The sequence below is a fragment of the Pleurodeles waltl genome, chromosome 7, assembly GCF_031143425.1.
Source record: "Pleurodeles waltl isolate 20211129_DDA chromosome 7, aPleWal1.hap1.20221129, whole genome shotgun sequence".
Lineage (NCBI taxonomy): Eukaryota > Metazoa > Chordata > Amphibia > Caudata > Salamandridae > Pleurodeles > Pleurodeles waltl.
Window position 1 is genome coordinate 132514454 of NC_090446.1, and position 26846 is coordinate 132541299.

Consider the following 26846-nt stretch of genomic DNA (forward strand, 5'->3'; position numbering starts at 1 on the left):
CCACCCCCTCGGGGAATACCATAGGGTAGAGGGGAAAAACCAGGCCAGGGCTCAGAGACCAGTGCCCCTCAGGGGAGTTTCCCTTGCCACTCCCGCACAGGGCCTGGTGTGAGTCACGTCTCTGCCTCGCCCAGTAGGGGTCGCTATCAGCGTTCAGACTCCGCATCTCCCAGCAGGAATGGCAGAGGGGTGACCTTTTCTGGGGGCTGCACCGCTCCCACCAAACGCTTCACCTGGGGGCACTGGGGGGACAGTGGGGCATACTCACCTTGGGGGGCACTGTCCAGTGTGCAGCTATCACGACCTCTGCCAGCAGGGGGCCTCGGCACTGTCCAGTGTGCATCCATCACGACCTCTGTCAATGGGGGCCTCGGCACTGTCCATTGTGCATCCATCACGACCTCTGTCAATGGGGGCCTCGGCACTGTCCAGTGTGCATCCATCACGACCTCTGCCAGTAGTGGGCCTCGGCACTGTCCATTGTGCATCCATCACGACCTCTGTCAATGGGGGCCTCGGCACTGTCCATTGTGCATCCATCACGACCTCTGTCAATGGGGGCCTCGGCACTGTCCAGTGTGCATCCATCACGACCTCAGCCAGCAGGGGGCCTCGGCACTGTCCAGTGTGCAGCTATCACGACCTCTGCCAGCAGGGGGCCTCGGCACTGTCCAGTGTGCATCCATTACGACCTCAGCCAGCAGGGGGCCTCGGCACTGTCCAGTGTGCAGCTATCACGACCTCTGCCAGCAGGGGGCCTCGGCACTGTCCAGTGTGCATCCATCATCATCCATCACGACCTCTGCCACTAGGGGGCATCGGCACTGTCCAGTGTGCATCCATCACGACCTCTGCCACTAGGGGGCATCGGCCACATCCACGATCCTTGCACTGGGCTGCGGCAGGACCGGTGGCGATACCAATCCCTGCCTCTGCCAACAGGGTGGTCTGTGCCGTACCCAATGCTCGTGGGTGTGGGTACAGCACAAGGCCCCTGGCCCCTTGATCAGATCTAGTGCCACGTGCCAATAATCCCCCTTTTAAGAATTATCACCTGGACCCATGAAGCCAGAGCACAGGCATTGTAAGTTATGGGATGGGTTATTGGCCATCTCTGTCTGAAGTGATTATTTACTTAAAAGTAATTGGGAGATTCGTAATACACAAAACCACATAATACACACAAACTCTGCCACTCTGTTAAAGCTTTCTTTAGCCAGACTCAAAAAGACCAAATCAGGAGGGATTGAGAAGGAGAGCAGCCAGGAGCGAGGCAGTGGCCAGGGTGTTCTGTGTGAGGGAATGTAGTGAGAAGAATAGCCCATGTCGCCTTGTTGTCACTACACGGTTTATCAGTCCCAGGAGGAAGGTCTTCACTACACAAACTGAACTTCTGCTGGGAAGGTCACGTGGATTATAGATCGGAGCTGTTGTTAGAATGCTAAGGATACACTATGTTCCATTTGGCATCAAAATGCGTAAACATGAATCATTATTTTCTCGATATGTAGTTATTTTTGAGTGATTTTGCTGCTTCCGGCTGATTTGAAAGGCCACATCTCAGCTTCAGAAACAGCATAATTCCTCTATAAGGTCCGGTTTGTGCCTCAACAGCAGCTAAAGCTGGAAGCTGATTGTGGGACCGTGGGAGTGTATCAGACACCACTGTATTTCTTTTACATACTTCACTGTAAGTTCCCGCAGACCCTCCTGGTGGTAAGGTTTGGGCTGGGATACAGGGTGTGTGCTCCCAAACACCACTCACTGGGAGAGGCAGGAATTCCAGGACTGGGAACTTCATTTGAGTCCGGGCTCCTGGGCACCATGCTTCCTGGGGTGGGAGAGGACCCGTAAAGGCCTAAAATGTTCCTATTCTTGACCTGTTCACAGTTTTTGACCCAGCTGGTCACTTGTCTTTCCCCACTTGGCCCCAGGTATATCCGTTCAAGTTTACAACTGGTTCTCCTATCTTTCTCTTCTAGCATCCTCAGTCGTATGGTGTCCATCACTCACCGACCCCTACAGTGGTTGCATCTCCTCAAGCGCTGGTCTTCAGACCTCTTCTTTCCATCAGCACTGTCCTCTTACGAGACATGTCTCTTCCATTGCTTACCCTTATCGTCTCCATGTCAGCGATATACAAATCTTTGATTCCTTCCCTACACTGACTTCCCCTCTTCGTTCTCTCATGGTCAACTCATCTAAGACTCAGATCATCTACCCTACTGACAGCTCGGATAGTCCACATCTGTTTCCCTGGGATATTCACAAAATAGCGCCATCAGACAGATATTTTGAGGCACCACTAGATCCCATATCCTGCCTGGACTCCTTTATAAGTGCCACCTCTATGGCCGCCAGATCCAAGTGCTTAACGTACAAGAAATCTGTCCTCGCTTCCTCTGCCACGCTGGTGCACCGTCTCTTGTTCTATGAAAGCTAGATCACTAAAACAGGCCACCAGTTGGTCTCCTCCTTTACGTATTCCCACTTATAGACAAGGTCTTAAACTCTATTATGAGAACCCTACAATATATGGCAAGCCACTGCTCAACCTCTCAGATTGGGTTGAGGTCATTAAAAAATCTGCCACCCCCGATCTTTAAAGCCATAAATACATTAGCAGTAAACTGCCTATCCACAAACCTACACGTTGCTCTTTCTACTAAACTTTCATGTGGTGCCTCGTGGATCCGCCAACTAATATACACTCAAGTCCCATTTGCCCACATGTGAGACAAAAAGCAACACATTTCTTTTTCTATCTCAACTCTTCCAAACCTCTTTCTCTCCTCTTTGTTCATAAAGTGGATATTAAAGCTCTGTATATTTTTAATCTTTATGTTTGTAATGTCCATCAAAGATATGCACTAATTAGATCCCCCACCCCAACTATATTTGATCGTATGTATTGTGTTCCTAGGTACAGCATTGTTGACATGCTATTTTAAACATTTTCATGGCATGGCTTTCCTTAGGTACACTAACAGAAATTATTCTGTATGCTTGCAGAGGATGACGCTGAACACCGAGCAATGGCACCTAACCCCGCTCCGGAGAAGAGCCAGCACCCCATTACCGTCATCCCACAATTTTCATCCCAGGTTTTTAGAGGCAGGGACCACCACGGGACATCGCCCTTTGGGACAATCTGCTTCCTTTGGACCTACCATCAAGCAACCAGTGCGGCCCACTTGCAGCTGCTCCTCCGACTCCACTGACTCCGAAGGTTCCTTTGAAGCCATCTTCCGAGTGGTCCTGTTAGGTGACCCTGGTGTCGGGAAGACCAGTCTAGCCAGCATCTTTACCGGAATGTCAGAGCAGGGGCCACTGGAGCAGCCGGGAGGTAGGTAATCACAAATGTGAAAGTGCTTCTTCTTTGACCTCAGTAAAAGACTCCCTGTGAGGGAGCAGCACTTCACCTCACCTCATAGTGATGTAGTCAAGAGGCACTGAGCACAAATTACAGATGCATGCAGTGGCCGGAACTTTGGGCACAAGTGATGCTTGGATCTCATTTAGAACATGCCATGGGGCAGCAGGAGCACTCCATCCTTTTCTGAATTCTTCATGGACCACCAACAACCACTGGCACACGTGGTAATCCTTTGTGGATCACCATTGACCCTTTGTCCTGCCTACAACTTTCCTTGATTGCAGTTGATCATGATCCACTTGTGAAACGTAATTGGCCACGAACGACCTGTAGTCCTGTGTAACCCGACTTGTTGCCCTCTGCAGCGCATTAGCTCTAAGTGAGTCCTATACCGGCCATGAATTATTTATGTGCTATTATGCGTATTTGTATGGTAGACTTTCTGTCATAAATGTGGCTGTGCAGCACCATTCGGGTTCGGTACCTTCTCACTCAGGCTTTCTGGTGTCGTTCATGAGATCTTGTAAGCCTATGCAGTATGAGAGTATTTGAGTGTTCAATGTATTAATTTAGCTATTTTTGAAATTGAATTTGTTGGGTGTGACCAGAGATCTAGTCAAGTTGCCTATATGCTAATTGGGTTAGCTGGCATTGGGCTCTGCCTACAGGATACCTTTTAAGTGAAATACCTGGAGGTATTGGGAGGTGCTTGTAGCAATCAGATCCATCTTTAGGCAAAGCTGGACTGTGGGTGTTCTGAGCTCTCTTTGGATGTACTGTTAATAGTCCATTCATTCTCCCACATTTCCCAGCCGCCTTTGGAGTCCCCGAAGGACATCACTATGCACATTTCTTTGAGTATTGAGTAGTTAGTGGGTTGGTAAAGAAGGGTGGTGAGTATAGATACAGTCCTGATGGTTGAAGGGAGGGAGATTAAACTGGTATCATGAAAGCATCTTTGGAGGAGGATAGCGGAAGACAGAGAATGTCTTCCGAGATGATGTGCATTGCTCTCTGGAGGTGGTACTTTCTATCTGTTGTCTGGAGATGTTAGGTCAGGTAGGGTAGGGTTATTAGTGATGGTTTAAGGAAGTGCAGATGATTCAGAGGTTAAGGGCTGAGTGAAGAGGGTTATGTATGAGGTACTATTTGATGAAGCCGTATCTGTCAATTTGTGTATAGAAAGCTGCTGTCTATTACAGTGCAAAAGGCATGAAACATTCTGGTATATAATTTCTTTGCATCGTATTTCATGAAAAACAGCTTGTGGATGGTTACTTCCATTTCTTGTGAAGGAGAACTGGTCTTATACCTAGAGCATGGTTTCAAGACTATTTTAATCTGAAAGCTAAAATTGCCTTTAGCTGTTCCAAATCTGTGCACAGCGAGAATCTGAACCTAAAGTAGATTGGTGACTAGTATGAGAATTTTTTTTTCAAAAAAGGAAGAAGAAGACCCTAACTGTGATCATTTGCTCAGGTATGTTGTTCTGCTGTGTTACCATTTATAAGTCAATACTGGTTTGGTCTTAGATTCTGTATGCTGTTCCTGATGTTTGTTTGGAGTTGGACATCTTTCAATGACTACTGTAAGAGGGTATTTTCTGTGTTGGGATCTGTACCAATGATTGATGAGAGGTTCCTTTCTGTTTTGGGTTCTGTATCAATGGTTGGCAAGATGTTCCTTTCTGTGTTGGTTTTTGTACCAGTGGTTCCATAATTATAGTGTTTTGTCTGCTTGGCCGTTTGGAAATGTAGGATGTTCTTTTTAGGATCTGAATGCTTCTAGTGGTTAGAGATGTGTTTCTTTATGCTTTGGTTATGTTGTTTGGAAACAGCCAAGTTATAAGGAGTTTCTTGAAAGAAACGCCATCCTGGGTTGTACGCATGTGAATTATGGGGTATTCCATTATTTTGATAATTTTACTGAAACATATAACCATCCCTGATCTCTGTATGAACCCTTCATTGGCTAACATTATCCATTATCACCCTGCGAACCATTCGTTGCCATTATGATCTAGGTCCTTGCATGAGTACTTCATTGGCCAGTGTGATTCTGGATGTGCAGCTGAACTCTTTGTTGGTCTTAATAACTCATGAATCCTATGTGAGGCCTTTGTTCATGCATGCCTTCTCTCTGTTGTGCTCATCTTTACTCTGTGTCTGTTGATCCAGAATGCACTCCCATCCTTCTGTTCTCAGTTTTGCTCCTACTCTGTCACAACGTACCAGCTATCTCATCTGCCTACTTACAAGTGCCATCGTATATAATGCACTTGTAATAAGGCGGATTGGATATCCACCATCCATGTGTTGGAGTACCACATATGCAAAACTCTAAATCAGGCCCTATGCTTGGTCATGGGCTTTCTAAATTTGTCTCCTCCTTGGTATTCTTGGTCTGCTCCCCCTGAGATGGCTCCCATTACTTTCAGATCTATAGACCTTCATACTTATGTCTGCCCTGCTCCCCAAGATGGGTACACATCTCAGTTCCTCAATCGCTTTTCCTTTTCTGTCTGCTAGGCATTTCCTACGCTGTTTCTGATGTACCTCTTTTATCTTTGTCCTATCTCCATCTAGAGATCCGTGAATGTACCCTGTCGGTGGATGGAGAGGAAAGCACCCTGCTAGTGTTGGATAACTTTGAAGCAGAGAAGCAGGTATGGCACAGGTATGGGGTGTATGTTGATATAAGGGGCGATTGGCCTGCAACAGTATGATGTCTTTTCTAGATCTCAGCGGTATTACGAAACCTCACGGCATCACCAAAAGTGAGGCTGCCTCTTTTCCCCACTGACCTGGAAGGCAGGTGCGTATTCCTGCCCTGACTCCTAAGAGCCCCTTCACTCTCCATTGTACCTTGTTTGAACGGTAAAGACCTCACTAATGGGCGTTTCTCTAAAGGTAGATACTAAAGTAGTGATTTAGAGTTTGCTAGACAGGGTACCTTGTCACAAACACGACAGAGCACCCTGTTTATCAAACTGACAGTCTGCCTACCCTGTCTAGTGTCAAGAGGACCATCAGCTTTCCCTTGAAGGATCCCCAGTTGCTCCATTGATCGCCTGATGGAAAGATTCCTTTGGTGGCCTGGCAGAGTAGGGACCGTCGGAAAAAAGCCCTTACACAGCGACTTTATTTAGAGTGGACAGGCAAATGGGTTCTTTTCTATCTGTCACCACCAGGAAAAACCTGACTGTGATGGACAGAAAAAAATATTCCCACACCCTAATGACCACCCAGATTGGAGAAAAATCCCATGGTTTGGAGGTCATTTTTTTTGTTTTTCAAGAACAAGCTCTTACTCTTGGACTTTGTTATTGAAAAACAAAAAATATCAAAAGTTTGGTGGATGGGCGTAAAAAATGATAGTATCTTGAAGGAAACCACAGTGATGGTGGTTTCTTTCACCTTAAAGAGATTGACCGCTAGGCCGGTGGTCATCTCTAAATTGCACAGACTATAAGGGTGGCGGATGTTAAGAATTCCACACACCCCGATAGAAGGTATTCCGTGCTTCAGGGTTTAAATCAGGCCCTATGTATGGTATGACACAATGATTTATCACATCTAGGAAAAGATTAATGGACAGATGTATAATTTAAAAAAGTATTAACACATTCATTTACATATTAGCATAATGAAAAGTACAGATTAGGAAGAGCAGTGAAAATTTAAAGTCTTTAGGTCTAAACACTCCAGAGATATTTGCAATAAAAGCTTGAGGGTTAGGACACTTGACTCTGATTTGTGAGTCAGTTCATGGATTTTTCACAAAATTTGCTTCCGTAGCACTGAATGACACATTGATACCTTATGACGATTCAGCACGGTGGCCATCTCAAGAGCTGCCATAGGTCCATAGGGCAGTCACACGGTGAGAGGGGTGGCAGAATTTCACAAGTATGGTTCCATGCTTGAAGGGCCCTTGTTGAGACTGCTTCTACAGTCCCTCAATGGTTTCATGCTAGTGAAATAGTACTACGTCTAAAAAGCCAAGTTTATATCCCTTTTTCGCCAGTTTCTGCCGGTCATCGTTCTTTGTTTCAGTGAGCCTTGGGTGCCTTAATCTGGCCAATGTGACAAATAATGTTTTGTGCTACCAGGAACGAAAACAGCCATTTATCTCTACATTTGATAGTTGTGGGTGAAGCTTTTGGGTTGCTCTGTGCTCTAGATACAACTTGTATAACACAGCTATCCTCATGTGCCTCGTATGAACGTCAAAGTCCAATATTTTTGCATCAGGCCACCACATTGAAGAACATCCTTCACCTTGGGGTAACTTGTGGATTGAACTAGCAGGTTCGTAGTCCCTTTGAAATCCAACCTGGTAGAAGTGGATTATTATTGTCAAAAATGCATTTACCTCTGAGGTACTAAGGTATCCACATACATTTAAAAAAGATTAGGGGTCTCCCTGGCCGTTAGATTTATGGGGTAGCTTGTGTGTGTCAGGAAGCTAAAGCAGGGACGAGTGATCCCAGAGGGAACTCTTAGCAAAGAGATAGGTCAAGGTAATACTAAGGTATTCAAATTGTTACTCTGGTTACAGAACTGCACAGGAAAGAAGACAGACAAGAACAAGGTTTGATCAAAGCATGGGATGTACTGGTATATGAACATGAGGTCTCTTAGTAGTTTAGGGAAAGCTCTTCGGACTGACACCGGCAGATTCCTCCTAAAAACAGTTCTACAGCGGTCATAGTCGGCCCTGCCCTTATAGAGGCTGCTGTACTCGTGCAAGGTGGACAGAGACTGACAACAACACGGAGAGAAGTAAGACTCTAAAGGACCTGGGCACAACAACAGAAGTCTCTCCTTACGCGATCTGAATGGAGACCAAGCCAGAGGTCACGCTGCAAACAGATATGAAATGCAACAGAGAGTGGACCAATTCTGGAATGAAACAGAGTGGAAAGAATAACCAGACTACTGGACAGACAAGACAGTGCAGGACAGAGAAGGCAGCGAGGAGAAATGAAGAACAGCAAGATGAGGAATAACAAACAAGGCCTCAAAATCAAGAACGGGATTACAGGACTCAAGAGCATGTCAAACCCAAAAGGCACCTGAACAAGTAATGCCCTGCTGGTACAGAAACTAGAACTAGGGTTCAAAACCGGAAATTCAAGAATGGACCCAACAGGCACTGGAACAAGTAATCCCCTGCTGGTGTATGGAATAAGCACAAGAAAACAGAACATGGGCAGACCAAAACTTCACAACAAGGAAACAAAGGGAACCGTTGCCAACTCCGCAAAAATGTGGTCAGCATCCCAGCAGAGAAAATACAGAAATCATAATATCAGATTGTGGAGTAACGAAAATGCATAAAGCATAAATGCATAAAGCACCATGCTGTTCATGGCAGCCAGAGCAAAGCAGGACACTGTAAAAAGCAGTAGCAGGAATCAGGAACTAATCTCTAGGGTTCAAGGACTCAGCAGTGTAGGAACCTGGAGAACAAAGCAGGAGCCTCCGTCAACGGCAGTTGGGCAAAATTCAGAATACAGACGTCTGGCTCACACACCTCTTCCCTGCTCACAGCCACATGGGGAGACTGGATTTCAGAAGGTTTGAGAGCAGGCTGCAGCACAGTGCAGGTGAGAGCAGTCAACGTCCATCCACCAGCTCTCTCGCTGAAGGAGTGCCAGGAGGCACCAGTGGGGAGAATGAAAATCCGGAGAGGAACATGGATCAGATCCTGTTTAATAATACAACAGGAATTCATGAAAAGGAGCACTTGGGGTGCTGAAAGTGGTAAAACAGGGATCCAAGTATAATAAGATTCACCCAAAGTCTCCTCTCCAGCTTGGGTAAGACATATAAATACCATAATGCATTAGTGGTTGATAAGTAAACACTGGAATGGAATGGAATTTGGTGTGGATCTGATTTCCAAGACGGTTTAGAGTGTCTTTGAAGGGACACTGAAATGCAGCACCGGTTCAAAACTAGTGTACACAATAGTAGCAGGCTCACAACAGGTCCTCAAGCAGCGCCACCCAATGGCAGGATCGAAGGATCTGACAATTTGACTGTACAGGGTTATGTTTTCAGGGCTTCCATTGGGACATACCACCCTACCTTAAACTTAAGGTCCCAAGTGAATTGATTTAAGGTTAAGGTGCTTGATCGCAAGAGGGGACAGGAACTCTGAGCCACACAGTTCCTGCATTCTATTCCACTGCCAGAAAGGTTTTTGACCTCTCCATCAGGGGGAGGGCCACATGTATGCCAGATATGACACAGCTGGCAGTGTGCAATAGAGGGGTCTGAAAGCTTTCCTTAAAATAATGTATTGGTACCCAGGTACGCAAGCCAAGAATGAAGTTAGCCCGTGTGCATTGTCCAGTGTTGCAGATGCTAGCACGTACCAGCGTGTGGCATGTTCCCCAGAGGAAGCAGATGCACAAAGAAGTGAGATTCCCAAGGCTAAATCTTCATTGTGGATAGGGGTTCAAGTGTATATCTATTGGCCATCAAATTCCTGTGGTTTTCAAGGGTGTCTCTTAGGGTCAACACCTGGGTTCGAAGGACCATCTGTGGAGTCATTGCCCGGTCTTTCACTGGTCAGAGAGGTCCTGTTGGCAGATGTTGGGATGACAGGTGGGCACATCTGCAGGGCACTCAGTTGCTACCTACAGACTTGGCACCAGCCTTGAGGGGATGAGTAGCCCGCATGTCAAAGATCCTGGAAGAGCTTACAGCGAGTGGCACATGCCCTTGTTCCAAGCAGCACTGTATTCTCAGTCTTCTGGGGGCCTGAACAAGGGCCCAGTTACAATTAGGACTCTTGGTGGTTAGGCAATTAGGAAAGTAGGCTAATTTTCAGATTTGCTCCCAAGAAGTGCTGATCTCTGCTGTGGCAAGGCTTGCATTGCAGCTCCATCTCAAACACATAACACATCTTGGCTGTTGCTAAGAATCACATGAGATGTGAGGAGGGTTCCCATATGCATGCTGGCTTTCTGGGGTATGGGCATAAACTCAAGCAGCCCCCTACTTGAATAAGGGGCTGCTTAATCAGGCACATCTCACCACTCAGAGGAAATATAAATCGCCCTGTTACAGCGCTGCATGTGTTAATCTAGCGGAGAGAGTCAGTATATCTCTCCCTAGAAGCACGATACAAAGATGTACACCTCCTACATAAAAAACACCTAACACGTAGTTAGTCAGCCCATAGAAAGGTAAAGGAGAGAAAAAAACAAGGTAAAAATCAACATGGGATCCACACAGAAGTGCAGACGTTTGCCCCATCAAGCATCACTTCCATAGGCGACTGTAGGAAGGTACCTCTCTGATGACAGGTGCCTGAATGATTGCTTATACTTTGTGGCAAGCTAGGTGATCAACAGTTTACATGCTGTAGGCCCCACGGAGCCCAAACTGTCTTTCTCACCCCTTGGCAGTCCCTACATTCTAATTTCAAAAATACACAGCTAGCTTGGTAGTGCTGAACTTTGGTTTATATTCCTGGACTTGAACTACATAAAAAATTAAGGCCAATTTACAAAATGTAATGCATGTGCGAGCTTTGTGTATAACATAGAGTATACAAACAGTGCAAGAACCAGCGAACCATCCAAACAAAGTTATATTTATTCCTAACGCACGCTACACTCTACAGGGTATTAAAATATATTAAAAAAAGATTTATTTTACAGAGCTTGCAATAGTGATGGCAATTGTACTTTGAATCTGGGTGCAAAAAAATGTTTACTTTGTCACTGAAATGTTTTGTTTCTCTATTTTTGCAAATTCATGCTTGCATGACAGACACTGTTCTGAAAGCAGCAGTTTTTCACAATGGCACTCAGAGTGTAGAAGAACTCTTGAACAAGGCCCTTTTGTCAGGGTCACCCTCACATTTTTATATTCTATTGCAGAACCCCTTTTGGTTGGCATTAGGATTCTGTTCACTTTTTCCCTGCTAACAAGTTATAAAGTGCTTGTGCTCTCTCTGTAAGTCCGTAGTACATGTTACTACATGTGCCCCAGGCCTGTAAATTAAATGCTACTAATGCACCTGCAACACCTGTTGCGCCACCCACTAAAGTAACTTTTCAAAACATGTCTCAGACCTGGCACTACAGCCTGTAGTACAGTTGTAAAGTGTCATTTCATCTTTGCAAAATATACCTTTCGCCAGGCATAAACCTTCCTTTTAATACTTATGTTACCCCTAAAGTGCTCTCTAATAGCCCATAGGGTAGGGTGCATTGTATTTAAAGAGTAGAACATGCGTACTTGTTTTTTATATGTCCTAACAGTGAAAAACTCCTAAAGTTGTTTTACACTGTTCCAAGGCCTATCTCTCCCATTAACCAACACTGAGTTACCTTATTACATTAAATAAGTGCTAATTTTGAATTGGGGCAGATAGAGATTTGCCGTTTACACTCCAATATATTGAAATTTAAAATTCTCTATAATGGTGAAGTCAGGTTTTAAGTTACAGTTCTGAAAATGCCACTTTTAAAAAGTTGGCATTTTCTTGTCCCAGACATTTGTGCTTTCTGCCAGTGTCCTAGGTCACAGGACCTGGAGTAGCTCTGATGTCAGGGTTTGGAGATTGCTTCCAGACAGTAACAGAAAAGGAACCTAGGTGTGAACAGGATGGGCCATCCTGGAAGGACGGAAGGGAAGAGGCTGTAGCCAGCCCCACATACACATCAAAGGGCTTTGCCTCCTGCCCACACAAAGGAATTTGACACCAGGCCTCCCCTGCCTTTATCGCCCCAACAGTTTGAAGCCTTGACAGGAAAAAGGGAAGATCCTTTTAGAACCAGTTTTGGGGGTAGGAGAGGGAGCTCATCCACACAAAGACTGGCACCAGATATAACTATTGGACCCCTAGAACCACTCTTCAGAATACTCATGGGCCCTTGGCAGTTGCAAAGGAAGGACTGGTCCTCTGCCATAGGACTGCCCTGCTGCTCGAGGGACTGCCTTGCCGTCCGAGAAGGACAATTGGACCTGCTTGCATTCCTCTCATGCTAACCAGACTGACTACAAGTGTCAACCACTATGGCGGCGCTAAAGTGGCGCTAGGGGCTCTTAAATATGTGCCTAAGTCTCAGGGAATTACAATAATGGTAAGATCATTCTGGAGGTAATATGTTTTCTGGAGAGATCTGTGTTTTCCTAGACCCAGTTTTGGATCAAAGTAGCATAGAGTGTTGATTTGTCTCCGGTAAAGCACATCTTGTAACCTGCAGATTACAGATTTTTATTTCATGTGAATGGGTAAGTGGGTTTCTGCTTTTAACACATAGATCTTTTGTTCCTTGCAGGTCATAAATTGTAATCATGATATAGTACAATGAGCTATTTTTTTTTGTAGTTTTATAAAGTGCAAACTCGACCCGAAGGTATCGGAGCACTTTTACATGAGCGCCAGTTACGTTACACAAGGACACGTTCATTTTTGGTAGGCATGGAGAGATTAAGTGATTTGCGCAGGATCACAGGATGTGGAGCCAACGCCGAGACTTGAGCCTGGTTCCCCAGTTCCAAGGTGGGCAGCTCTGGGCCACCTATGAAGGACATGTGACTCCGATACCTTGTAACCCTCACTGTAACGCATCCTGTACATTGATTTACACGCATACAATTTATTGTCAGTGTATAATATATGCGTGTGATGTAAAGCGCTCTGACACCTTGCATTGGGATGAGTAGCTCTATGAAGGAACTAAACATAATAGTGGTATTTAAATTGTTATTGGTACAGTCCAACACATCTGACATTCTTACAGTGCATGCATATCTCTTATATACAGGTACTGAACAAAGTCAAAAGCCTGCCTCTCTCAAGTACCTGTGAAGTGATAAGCTGTGTGCCTTTGTTTCCCCCCCATTGCATTTAGGTGTGAGGCTCCTGGTAACTCCAAGCCAGGATACTTCAACAAAAGGAGGTCTGATGGCTCCCTAAATTTTGGCCTTTGTTAAGGGCCCAGATGGACTCTGCTAAGTCCTTGCAGCCTGCACATTGCTGTTTAGAAGGAAAGCAGACAGAGTGCAGGCGCTGGTGAATGTATCCTGGTGTTTGAAAATTACACTGGTACAAGCTTGGCATATTTATGTGGGGCCTAAACTCTTGGCAGGGTAGATGGCACGTACCATCGAAAATAGTGGGTAGACACGTCTACTCGTGCCCGAGGTTTCATTCCTTTCCATATATCTCACAACCCTACTCTCTCAAACATAGCTCCAGTTTCCCATGTCCCTCCCCTGTGGCCGAGCTCGAATCAATGCACTGAGCCGTAGCCCTTGATTGGACAAGATGCCAATAGATTGACCATTCGACCAATCAAACAGAGCCCAGGGGCAGAGGCTTCCAGTCTGGAAACTATTGACTGACCCGGCACTGGGTGGTCGCTCCCAGAGGAACAAACATTTCATAGGTGGTGTTTTCTCTATAAGGCACAAGCAGTAGTATCACTCTGAGCACAAAGCAAAGGCAACCGGAAATGATCTGTGGGTAGGTATAAAAGCCAGACTGGATATAACTAACAGAAGTGGTGACTGAACAGATGAGATGGAGGTCTCAGTTGAATTCCATAGGGCTGATATTGAAGGGTTTTGGGCACAAACAGTTCTGTCTCCTGCAAAAGAACTCTGTCTCACTGGAATGCTCATCCGATACCTGTTCTCTGTGTGAGGGAAGTTGCACGGCTGCTGCCTGTGATGTACCTGGTCTGTGTACATGAGGGAAGTGTGTAGTGCTGCTGCTGTGCCTAGTCCGTGAGGGAAGTTTACCCTGCTGCGGTGTGCAGGGAAGCATGCACTGCTGCTGCCAATGCTGTACTTCATTTACGTGTGCACAAAGGTTGCATTGCTGTTGCCTGTGATTTACCAGTTTCATGTGACGGAAGCTTGCACTGGTGATGCATGTGATGCATTGGCTCTGTGTGTGAGGGAGGTTTGCCCTGCTGCTGCTTGTGTACACCCGTTCTGTGTGTGCCTGCTGGAAACTGGGGCTGCCTGTACCGTTTTATCTAAGCTAGAGAAGCATGCATTGCTGCTGCCTGTGCTGTACCCTTTTCTCTTTCTGTTTGTAACTCTCTGCTGGAAGTTTGCACTGCTGTTGCCTGTATCGTACCCGTTTTCTCTCTGGTTCTCTGTTTGCTGTGCGTCGCTCTCTGATTGAAGCTTGCATTGCTGCTGTCAGCTGTGCCTGCTCTGTGTTTGAGGGAAGCTTTTCTTCCTGTCCTGTCATTGAGAGACACTTGCACTACTGTTTCTTGCTTTTGCTCTATCTTTCTGTGTATTTATATGAGTGAAGCTTGCCCTATGGCTTCTCACTATGGGTGGGTGAAATGTTCTGCTCCGTTGGCAGAGTGCGTGGATTTTTGCCCACGCCAAGTTTCTCTTGGAGCACGAAGTTCCAGCAACAACTCCACCAACCGCTGCCTGTCGGAGTTTTTTCTCATGCATGGCTCGCCAACGTTAGCTTTGCGAGCCAGCATTTGGGTGCCCAAGCAATTTTCAGGTGGTAGAATGCTTCCCGATGAGATTTCTCAACGTGGGCAGTAGCGGGCAGTCACTACAGGTCCCGACCGTTGGCACTGAGAAAAATGCTGCTTGAGTAGAAAATCTATTTGATCCGCAGAAAGAAGCAGCGCCCTCTGGCTTACCACGTGGCGCCATCCGCGCTGATTGTACAGTGAGGAAGAAGCTCCCAGTGCTAAAAATCAGTGTGAGTAGCACTACGTGCCCGAATCCACCAGCTCGCAGAACTCTGTGAAATCTTGTGGAGTTTTCAACTTTAAGTGAAACTCCACGAGCGCCACCCAGGCCTATTGCTCACGCTGTTCCTGTTCCTCATGATAGTGAAGCTTTTGGTATTTGCTACTTGTGCTGTATCTTGTCTGTGCTTTTGTATGACGAAGGACAGCACTGGAGCGAACCCTGCTTTACCTGTTCCTACCACATCAGATAACTAAACATACTACAGTGGGAAATGGGTTTCCTGGAAATCCCATGGACTTCGTACAACATAGATGCACAAAGACAACATTAAAAGACACCACAAACAGCCCAGTTAACATGTGTCACATGCTCACTGCACTCTTAGTGTTTCACTTTCGACATGTTCGCTGACATAGAACAAGGAATAAATACCAATTCACATCATTTTTGTGTACATTTTTGGAGACTAATCTACCGAAGCAACTTGGTAATGTTATCTTGTATTCCTTCAAAGTTTTACTGTGGTGACCCGCAGATGAAGTCCTCTCTGGTCTCTTCCCTCTCTCCAGTCTGTCGAAGGGGACGATGTGTCTTGGAGCATGCAGGCTGGGAACGCGTACCTCCTTGTGTACTCGGTCACGGACCGGGCCAGCTTCGAGAGCGCCTCTGAGCTCCGCATCCAGCTGAGGCGGATACGCCAATCAGAGGATATTCCCATCATCCTCGTGGGCAACAAGACTGACCTGGTTCGAAGCCGGGAGGTCTCTGTGGAAGGTGAGTGTGGTCTGGCCCTGGGGTAGAAATGAGCACGCCTAGGCCACGTACCCAAACTCTTAGGAGTGTCTGGCCATATTTCGGACGCTTCCAGGATCTCACTAAATCATCAATGCACCACCTTCTGCTGAAGCCTAAGCTTTGCCCATTTACATTCATATTCAGGGTAGTTACTAAATCAAATTCACAATCTAGTGTAATAATACCATGTCCACTGTCAGCCCTGTTCTCTCCTCCTTCACCACCATCAAGCATGATTCCACCTTTTTGATGGTTCATATGGGTTCGCACAACCTTAGACCCTTCCTTGCCAGTCCTCTACAGCGCAGTTTCAGGAGGTTCTACTCCTCCCTATATCTACTGTGCTCAGTTTCAGCATGGGCTAATGGAGCACATTTACCTCTGCTGGACTGTGTAGCAGTATGAAGGATGTGCAAGAAGAACATGGTAGAAAGTTCATCAGGGGCTTTCCTTTGAGCTCTGAAGCACCCTTCTCATAGCCTGTTTGGAAGTTGTTAGACCAGGGGAAGCAAGCATGGGAATTCTTGCAGCCATTCAATGGGTAATCCTAACAACTTGGACAAAATAGGCATTTCAACCTTCCAATCACAAACCCATCCAACGATTGATATTGTTTCCAACACCACCTAGTGGCACGTCAAATCACCTATAAGCTGGAAAGCATACTGGCCAAACTTGTTGAATATGAAGGGCATTTAACCACATTGGTCAATTGGACACTTCATGTGTCTGGTTCTATTTTTACAAAGTCATTTTAAAACGTCCCTTATCCTTCCACTTCACAACCCTTTCTTTTAGTTCATGAAATGTTCTTTCAGGGTGAGTCTACCATACTCAGCTATAATTTAGGTTTTCTGGCCCTTGGTAGATGTCACCCAACCTGCAAGATCCCCGCACAGCCACTGTTGGCCACTGCCTTCGCTTTGCATAGGTGATTCAAGTCTGCGCTCAACCACTAATGGCATTTCACCAACATAATCCCTCAACAACATCTCTGCGGTTGCAGAAACGCAACCTTCAGTTCATGTTTCTTTGATACTTCCATCTTGTTGGCTTGTTAGTGGGATAACACCTTGTAGGCAATATAACTCTGAGGGCCTTGGTCATAGACTGGGGGTAAATGAAAAACCCCACATTTCAGGACAAAATACTAAATACGGAGCAGAATCCGCCGGCTGAATGCCCCCCCCCCCCCATAACATACATATATAACTGAGGAATTCATTTGATGAATTTTCCTCTCTGGTGCAAGGTTGATATAGTAGTTATTCTTAGGGGAAAAGAAAGTCAGGACAAGAAGGAGATTCTGCTAACAGACCAGTGCCAGGTTGAAGAGTAAAAACTAGAACTTACAAAATCAATGATATGATCAAAACTACGCACGAAGAGGGACATGGGAAACAAGTACGAAATAAGACCATCAGCATCCCATAGGTGTCTACACATTTAGTCCTGGTAGATCCCAGGTAACTTCGTATGCTCTGTCTCTCTCTGCAAGTTACTCTACCAGATGCTCCATCTGCAAGGCCTTGGAGGAGGATGAAAGTGTGTCTCAGCTCTGCCACATAAACAAGCATAAAAACCCGTGTGGATCCAGGCATACACAGAACATGAGTGTTTTCGGTGAAAAACAACAATCGACACACTGCAATATAAAAGCATCACATGTCCCCAAAAGACGAAGGAAGGGGAACACATCTAAACATTAATCTCTGTTCACGGCCACGAGGGAATACACAATATCACACTTAGATATGCTAAAAAGTAGAGGGATGCATAGGGTTTTTCAAGCTTTAAAGCCAATAATAATGTAATAAAATCCCAACAAGGCCAGAGCCAGTCTGAATTGCTTGTGTTCTCGTCTAGAGGGACTTGGCTGACAGCTCAAGTTGGACTTCTCATACTGGAGCACAACCAAGATTGAATCGCACATAGCTGGTCTCTGTCTGGGGTGCCTTACTGGGAAAACAAGTCGATGGACTGGAAGCAGCTCATGTAGTTACCGGTGGCTCCCACTGATTCAACGTTCCATCTATCATGTTATCGTTCATGACTTTAAATTAAATCATACAACCTTTGGCCTGATGAGGACATCACAGGACATCCCAGTTCACGTTAGCGGCCCCGAATCAGAGAAAGGGACCATGTGTCTTTTGACACGGATGCATCATGAGTGAAACATGTCATGACATAAATTAGTGCACTCTGACCAATTTAATGGGTTAGCAGATTTCTTCATTACTAGACGATCATGCGCAGTGCCATGAAGTCACTAAGGGCCAGATGTAGGTAGACAGCAAATTGCGACTTGCAATTTGCGAGTCAGAGCGACTCGCCAATTGCAACTCGCAATTTGCTATGCAGAAAGGTGTCTCAGACACCTTCTGCGACTCGCTATGGGGTCGCAAAGACCCACCTCATTAATATTAATGAGGTGGGTCGCAGTTTGCGACCCCATAGCGAGTCTGGGCACTCACGGGGATGGTGGCCTGCTGGAGGCAGCAGACCACCATGTCCGTGACTGCTTTTAAATAAAGCAGTTTTTCTTTTCTATCTGCAGCCCGTTTTCCTTAAAGGAAAACGAGCTGCACATAGAAAAAAAATACCGAAACCTTTTGTTTCTTTTTTTTTTCAGAGTATGGACCACTGCCTGCTCTGAAAAAATAATTTTGTGATCATTCACAAAGGGGAAGGGGTCCCATGGGGACCCCTTCCCGTTTGCGAATGAGTTACCATCCACTTCAAGTGGATGGTAACTGCGAGTTGATTTGCGAACATCGCGGTGTGAGTCGCAAATAGGAAGGGAACACCCCTTCCTATTTGCGAGTCGGAAACGCATTTTGCGAGTCGGTTCCGACTCGCAAAATATGTTTCTGCATCGCGTGCGGGCATTAGCGCCTCGCAAACGGCGTTTTTCGCCGTTTGCGAGGCGCTAATGCCTTGCTACATCGGGCCCTAATTGACTAACTGTAAATAAGAAGATACCGCAGTAGCCTACCTTCTGAATCAGTAGGGTTGCTAAAGTGAGAACTATGGCAAAGCAAAGCAGACTTTAGCAAGGGCCAGAAAGCACAAGCCACACTGTGACAACCTGCATCAGGAGACTAAAGCCAAGATAACGTTAGCAAGTTGAAGATTGGAGACCAGGGCAAATAAAGCTCAGAACCACAACAGGAAACATGACATCAGGCAAACTGAAATAAGGTCTAGAAAGAGTCACAGGCTCATGGAGTACATGAACAAAGGCCAAGGGCAAGTTGGAAGAGAGTACAGAACTAGAAGCACGGCACAGAAGATATGGCTTAAGAAAGGCCAACACAGGATGACAACTGCATCATAAATCCGATGACCTGAGAAAAGAGCTGAGGCGAAAGGAGCCCAGGATGGAAAAAGCATTGGGAGCTGCAGGTTGCAGAGGAACAGAGGAGCAGACAGCAAAGGGTGGCTATAGCAGGAAAAGGGCACAATGGACAGGGTCTGACTGACAGGTTGGAGGCAGAGAGGAAGGTCTGGATCTGATAAAGCAAGACAGGAAGGAACTGCAGTAGACACAGCTCCTGACACATACATGAGAGTAGCTGGCTAAGCCCAATAAGTGAGGGCCTTGGTTATGAAAGTTCCAGCAGGCGCGGCATGAACCTGGAGCTTTGGGCCTTTGCTCCTTCCAGGCATCTTATTACGAGTTGCGCAACGTGGTATTTAGGCCCTGTTTTTTGCAGAAATACCTCTCCTCAGGATAACAAGTTGTACCGATGCCCTCTGGTATTCCCAGGAAGATTCCACAATTGGTATACCACCTGCATTTGGCCACAAATCCACCTATAGAAGCAGGTGTAATATGTGACCGGATGAGTACCTGAAGATTGAGAAAAACTTACAGCAATTCTGGGGCAACATTGTATTCCCCATTCCATACTCAAGACTTGTCACCATCCACTAATGGGGAGATAAAGGTAGTAATGTTAACACCAGGCAACTCATAATGAGGTCATAAGCAAGTCCCAGCAGTTCCACATCCAGGGTGGTGGTCATGCAGCATAACTGCACAAAGCCAGCCAGAAGTATGAGCTGTGACACCTACATCTCCTGGGTATGAGAGCCACGGGCCGCCATACCTTCAACTTCAGCACCTTTTACTGTAAAATCCTTATGCCGCCTCCCTACCATCCTCTATTATATTCCTGCCATTGTACATAGCCTTTTATCCTGTTTAGGGCGAGCGCGCAAGTGCTCTGACCTGTTGTAATATATCTTTGGGCTTCTAATCACGCCCACCGCACACCCGTCACTATCACTCGTTCGTGAGCTTGCCTTTCAAAAATCCTTTGTTATCATTGGTAAATGCTTTATGTTTGTCCCTCCTTGGGGTGGTTCGGTTACTGCCTTGGACATCAACCCTGTCACATGGATGATTGCACGATTGCCGATATGTTTGACTGAGCGAACTTCTTTTTCCTTTTGTGCCTCTCCTTCGCGCTCATGCTCAAGGCGGCCGTGGCACTTTGAATCGCCTCGCTTATCTCAACTGTTTAACTTTTCATTTTCAATTTAAGTGGCAAGAAAAGTTCCAGTTAGGAATTTACAACGTTAACAGCTCTAACTCAGGCAAACATGAGACCCATTACATTGCAAATGCTTGTTTTTTGTTGTTATTCAATTAGTTTACACTGCTCATCTCCCTCTTTCCCGCAGAGGGCCGAGCCTGTGCCATGGTCTTTGACTGCAAGTTCATCGAGACCTCCGCGGCCCTGCACCACAACGTAACCGAACTCTTCGAGGGCATTGTCCGCCAGATCCGCCTGCGCCGGGACAGCAAGGAAGCCAATGACAAGCGCCGGTCCATTTATAGGCGCAAAGAGAGCCTGACCAAGAAGGCACGCCGCTTCCTGGACAAACTGGTGGCCCGAAACAACCGGAAGGTGGCCCTGAAGGTGCGCTCCAAGTCATGCCATGACCTCTCAGTCCTCTAAGCAGCTGCTTTGTCCATGTTCAAACGGTATCCTGTGAGGATCCTTCCAGAAGCTTCTGTGAGGTACATGTTCAGGATCCCCCATTGTGTTCTTCGCCTTCTGAATAAGTGACTATCTACATAGAAGGCGCTGCGGATGCCAATTTGTTCCAAACTGTCTTCCTCAAAGTACGTCAGCGTGGCGTGGAGTACGGACTGGTAAAATACGAGATAAAGCTACCAGGGTCATCTGAAGCAAATCTAGACCCTTGAAGGACCCTGCCTTGAGCTAGGCCGTGGATCACTGCGCAGGCTCCTTTCATTCAGGAGACGTCATCAAATGACTTCCCAGGTGTTCCTGAAGTGCTCTAGCGCCCCCTCTTGTGCCGCCGTGTCCTTCTCACCACTTACTGGGGTGCACGTGAATGTTTTTCTGAATGTCGCTTTCATTTTATTCAGCCCTCGAGTGCCCTTGCCCCTTTGGAGAAACTTTTTACTCGGAGCTGCTGAGGGGCATTGCCGGAACTCACCTTGTGCTCTGAGTTTAGGGGGTTCGGGGTGCTAAAAGCTTCAGAAAGGGCAGCCCTTCACACCAAAGGGCCCTCAACGAACAGGTTGGGAGCTGTGCCTATAGAGAGACACAGAAGGGGGATCTGTGTGTTTGTGCAGAGAATAGAAGAAAGTGCACAAGTGACTATGCCTTAGTAACATAGCGCCACTCTGTGGTCAGGAAGCCCTAAGCCACCTGAGCCTGTAGGAGGTAGGATGTGCCTCTCAGGTGGAGTGCTGACAGTGAACAGCAGAGACAGTATGCTGACAATGCTGCAGTGATCCCTTTTATAGGGAATGATGACCTTCTATAGGACAGGGCCTTGGACAGGGACTGTTGGCCGTCTACAGACACATTGACCAGTTACAGAGACATCTGGCTGTCTGCAGAGACTGTGACAAGTTACAGAAAATGCTGTCAGTACATGAACAGTAACACGCTATAGGGTATGCTGGCGGTTTTACAGGAAATGCTAAGAGCAAAGGCAGGGACCTCTACACAATGGGTGATGCCCTTCTACGAGGACAGTCACCTGTTACAAGGAGTGAGGGCAGCAGGAAAGTGAATGTGTACATGCAGTGCTGACAGCAGGGGCAGTGTACATGCAGTGCTGGCAGCAGGGGAAGTGCTCGGTGAACATGCAGTGCTGGCAGCAGGGGAAGTGCTCTGTGTACGTGCAGTGCTGACAGCAGGGGAAGTGCTCTGTGTACGTGCAGTGCTGACAGCAGGGGCAGTGTACATGCAGTGCTGGCAGCAGGGGAAGTGCTCGGTGAACATGCAGTGCTGGCAGCAGGGGAAGTGCTCTGTGTACGTGCAGTGCTGACAGCAGGGGAAGTGCTCTGTGTACGTGCAGTGCTGACAGCAGGGGAAGTGCTCTGTGTACGTGCAGTGCTGACAGCAGGGGCAGTGCTCGGTGTACATGCAGTGCTGACAGCAGAGGAAGTGCTCTGTGTACGTGCAGTGCTGACAGCAGGGGCAGTGCTCGGTGTACATGCAGTGCTGGCAGCAGGGGAAGTGCTCTGTGTACGTGCAGTGCTGACAGCAGGGGCAGTGCTCGGTGTACATGCAGTGCTGGCAGCAGGGGAAGTGCTCTGTGTACATGCAGTGCTGACAGCAGGGGCAGTGCTCGGTGTACATGCAGTGCTGGCAGCAGGGGAAGTGCTCTGTGTACGTGCAGTGCTGACAGCAGGGGAAGTGCTCGGTGAACATGCAGTGCTGGCAGCAGGGGAAGTGCTCTGTGTATGTGCAGTGCTGACAGCAGGGGAAGTGCTCGGTGTACATGCAGTGCTGACAGCAGGAAAGTGAATGTGTACATGCAGTGCTGACAGCAGGGGAAGTGCTCGGTGAACATGCAGTGCTGGCAGCAGGGGAAGTGCTCTGTGTACGTGCAGTGCTGACAGCAGGGGCAGTGCTCAGTGTACATGCAGTGCTGACAGCAGAGGAAGTGCTCTGTGTACATGCAGTGCTGACAGCAGGGGCAGTGCTCGGTGTACATGCAGTGCTGGCAGCAGGGGAAGTGCTCTGTGTACGTGCAGTGCTGACAGCAGGGGCAGTGCTCGGTGTACATGCAGTGCTGGCAGCAGGGGAAGTGCTCTGTGTACGTGCAGTGCTGACAGCAGGGGAAGTGCTCGGTGAACATGCAGTGCTGGCAGCAGGGGAAGTGCTCTGTGTACGTGCAGTGCTGACAGCAGGGGAAGTGCTCGGTGTACATGCAGTGCTGACAGCAGGGTAAATGCAGTGCTGAAGGCAGGGGCAGTGTTGTGTGTCCGTGCAGTGCTGGCAGTAGTGGCTGTGCTCTGTGTACATACACTGCTGGTGGCACGGGCAGAGCTCTGTGCACATGCAGTGCTGACAGCAGGCACATTGCTATGTGTCCGTGCAGTGCTGGCAGTAGTGACGGTGCTCTATGTACATGCACTGCAGATAGCACGGGCAGAGCTCTGTCTACATGCAGTGCTGACAGCAGGGGCAGTGTACATGCAGTGCTCAGTACTGATGGCGCTCTGTGTTCATGCAGTGCTGAGAGACGGGGCAGTGCTCAGTGTACATGCAATGCTGGTAGCAGGGGCAATGCTCAGTGCACATGCAATGTTAAGAGAAGGGACAGTGCTATGTGCATGTGCAGTGCCGGCAGAAGGGACAGTGTTCTGTGTGCATGCAGTACTGATAGCTAGGGCAATGCTCAGAGTGCATGTAATGCTGATAGAAGGGACAGTGCTATGTGTACATGCAATGATGACAGCAGTGTCAGTGCACTAGGGGAGATGGTCAGTGTACATGTAATGCTCACAGAGGTAGCAGTGATTGCTGTCAGTCTACAGGTAAACTGATTTGGTACATTGATTGCTGACATGTTACAGGTAAAGTGTCATGCGAGACTCATTGCTGTCAGATTTCAGGGTCAGTGACAAGCTGCATAGAAGGTTGACAGCCAGAGGTAGCAGTGATTGCTGTCAGTCTACAGGTAAAGTGATTTAGTACATTGATTGCTGACATTCCACAGGTGAAGTGATCTGTGAAATTCATTGGTGTCAGTCTACAGGAACTGTGACGAGTTGCAGAGAAGGCAGACAGAAGCTGCAGTGATTTGTTGCAGTGATTGCTGTCAGTCTACAGGTAACGTGATTTGGTACATTGATTGCTGACATGTTACAGGTAAAGTGTCATGTGAAATTCATTGCTGTCAGCAGTGATCTGTTACTGTGAATGCTTGCAGTCCTTATTGGGAACCTTGAGAGTCTGCTGTTACAGAAATGAGACCATGTTTGCTTCAAGGCAATTGATTTGTTCCTCTGAGAACGTTCTAAGGTGCCAGTTACGCGGGGACCCAGAGAATTCTAAAGTAGGACCCTCTAAAGCTGCATTATGTTGAGGCTGGAGGCTTCATGGCAGGCTGGTTCTGAGGCCAGTGGCTCTAAGGCAGGATCGGCCCGAGGTCGGCAGCTCCAAGGCAGGATGGTTCGGAGTCTGGCGGCTCTAAAGCTGAACAGTTCTGAGTCTCACTGCTCCAAAGCATGATGGCCCTGAGTTGGGCAGCTCAGAGGCTGGGCATCTCCAAGGTAGGATAGCTCTGAAGCCTGCGATTTTGAGGCATGGTGGCTCTGAGTCCAAGAGTTCTGACACAAGATGGTCCTGAAGCCGATGGCTCCGTGGCGAGATCCTCCTTGGGACATGAAGGTCTTGAGCTCAGATCCTTCAGGATAAGAGGGCCCAGATGTTGAAGGCTGCGAATCAGGATTGTCTGGAGGTGGAAGGCTTAGGGCAGGATAGAGCGAGTGCAGTAGCTCCTCTTGTACATAGTGGTTGGATGGTCTTGGAAAAGATGTCCCTGACTGTGGAGACTGAGGCAGAAGGCTCTTGGTCAGAGTGACTGAAGTTGGTGGCTCTGACAGGATGGCCCTGAAACAGGTGTGCCTTAACAGAAAGGTCTGAGACAGGCACCTATCAACTGGATGGTACTAAGGCTGGAGACTTTGAGCTAGAAAGTCCTGAGACAGGGCTCCCAGGCAGGATTGTCCTGAGACACGGGCCACTTGGCAGGATGCTCCCGGTTCCTATGGGCCTGAGGCATAGGACTCAGGGACATTATGGGCCGCAGGTGGGGGCTCTTGGATAGGGTGGGCTTGCGTTTGGTGTCCATTGACCAGGCTGAAGATAATAGAGTGGATGGTTTTGAAATAATTGTCTCTCGATAGGAGAGGCCTGAGATGATGGCCCCTAAACAGGCGCGTACTGAGGCCAGTGCCCATGTACAGGCTGGTCCCCCTGGTTCGAGGAGCCTGATAATGGGAAACTCGTCAATCGTATGGTCCTGGGTTTCCTGTCCTAATGAGTCGGTCAAGTGATGAATCTGCAGCACCTTGTCCCTGCTCCAAGAGATCCAGACTGACAGAACTTCGTGAACAATTACTGAACACAGATGCCGGATGAAACATGTGAAGTTATTTTGATTAAATGTGTGCTCTTTTTGTACACTACTGACTTTCTTGTCCTTTACAACGAGTTTGGAGCTCCATAATGGTGCGTTTACACAAACCAGTGATATCTGAAAGGGCCTGAGAAGTATTTAAACTGAGCATGTTGTACAAGGGGCTTTGTCTGAGACCTACAGGCCATTTGTGGAAACACCTCAATTAATGTGTAAGGCCAGTTTTCTTCCTTTTGCAACAAATCAATGGGGCAAATGTCTCTTCCCTGACAATTCAGCCCTGACTCCTGAAACCCTCTCCCACTAATCTCACATCTATTGAGGAACAATGGTGGGGGGGCATCATGGACTTAAACCCAGGAAATCTTTGAACTGTGGTCAGAATCGGTAGAATAAAATCACCCTAACTTTAAAGCCCTTTAATATCCATATGCAAACCCTAACTTCAGGAACGTTGAGTTGTTTGTACCACAAGAAACTTCAGTAAATGCATGAAATGGTTTCCTTGAAAACAGAAAGCTAATCCCAATTGCCAATAACAATTGTTAATCGCCAAAACAACTAATAACTATTGGATTAACCACTAATCTTTGGTTCACGAGTACCATGCTACCCACCACAAAGTGCTTCAACGCCTCATTGGGGGTAATAAACACTATATAAATGCAATTACAAGACAATACAATACAATCCCTGGAGATATGTTTTATTTTCAGACATTTCCAAAGAGTCTGGTTTCTGCCTTTCCCCTTGCGTGGTTTGTGTGTCTCCAGAGGGCATGAGTTAACACAGATGTTCAATGGCAGGGATGCAGTTAAAAAGGGTTGCTTTTGATGAATACGTTTAAAGGGATAATGCTTTGGTGCTAATGAACTGATAAGAGTAAGAAATGGCTGGTATTACAGTCCTTTAACCCCAGTCACAGGGATTAAAAGGGGTGGGTGGCAGGTGGCGCGTGGCGCGTGGCAAGATGGGTGGGAATAATAATGAAAAAAATTGTAAATGTAAAAAATAAAACTTACCTGCTCTGCTCCTGTGCTGCACCGCACCTCTTGCTCCCGTCGCAGGCTGCAGGCACAGGCTCCCACCCTGCCCTGTGCCAATCCTGACGTTGCTCAGAGCAGCGTCAGGATTGGCTGGGAGGTCCCAGCCAGACTGGGAGCCTGTGCAGGCTCTCTCAAGCCCGGCAACTGTGTTGCTGGGCTGGAGAGAGCCCTTTGCGCATGTGTATTTGGCTGGCACGAGACAGCCGACCAAACACACATGCGCACTGAGGGAAGTGCACAGTGCACTCCCCTCGTCCTCGTCATACCCCATGGCCCGCCCCTTTAACAACCAAACGATAATAAACATGGCAGGGGTGACACCCCTCCGTCCTAATGGAGGAGCCGCCCCTGTTTAACCCCCCCCCCATCTATCTCCAGCAGCCTTTGGCTTTTCTAATCACCCTATTTAACACCTATAGATAGTCCTTCCAAAAGGCACCTGGCAATGGATCGAGCTGGAGCTAAAATGAAATCCTTCTGTCTCCTTCAACAGTT

The 26846-nt window shown here is 47.3% G+C and overlaps 1 protein-coding gene across 1 annotated transcript in view; it reads left to right on the top strand.

Annotated features, from left to right (window-relative positions):
• REM1 (RRAD and GEM like GTPase 1) overlaps positions 1-26087 on the top strand; it is a 29382-nt gene extending 3295 nt beyond the window's left edge. Inside the window, exons 2-5 of the mRNA XM_069243338.1 lie at positions 3013-3346; positions 5962-6041; positions 15654-15858; positions 20572-26087. Of these exons, the coding sequence (XP_069099439.1) occupies positions 3016-3346; positions 5962-6041; positions 15654-15858; positions 20572-20849 (894 nt within the window). The 5' untranslated portion in view covers positions 3013-3015 and the 3' untranslated portion in view covers positions 20850-26087. The remainder of the gene's footprint in view (positions 1-3012; positions 3347-5961; positions 6042-15653; positions 15859-20571) is intronic.
• Positions 26088-26846: the final 759 nt, after the last annotated feature.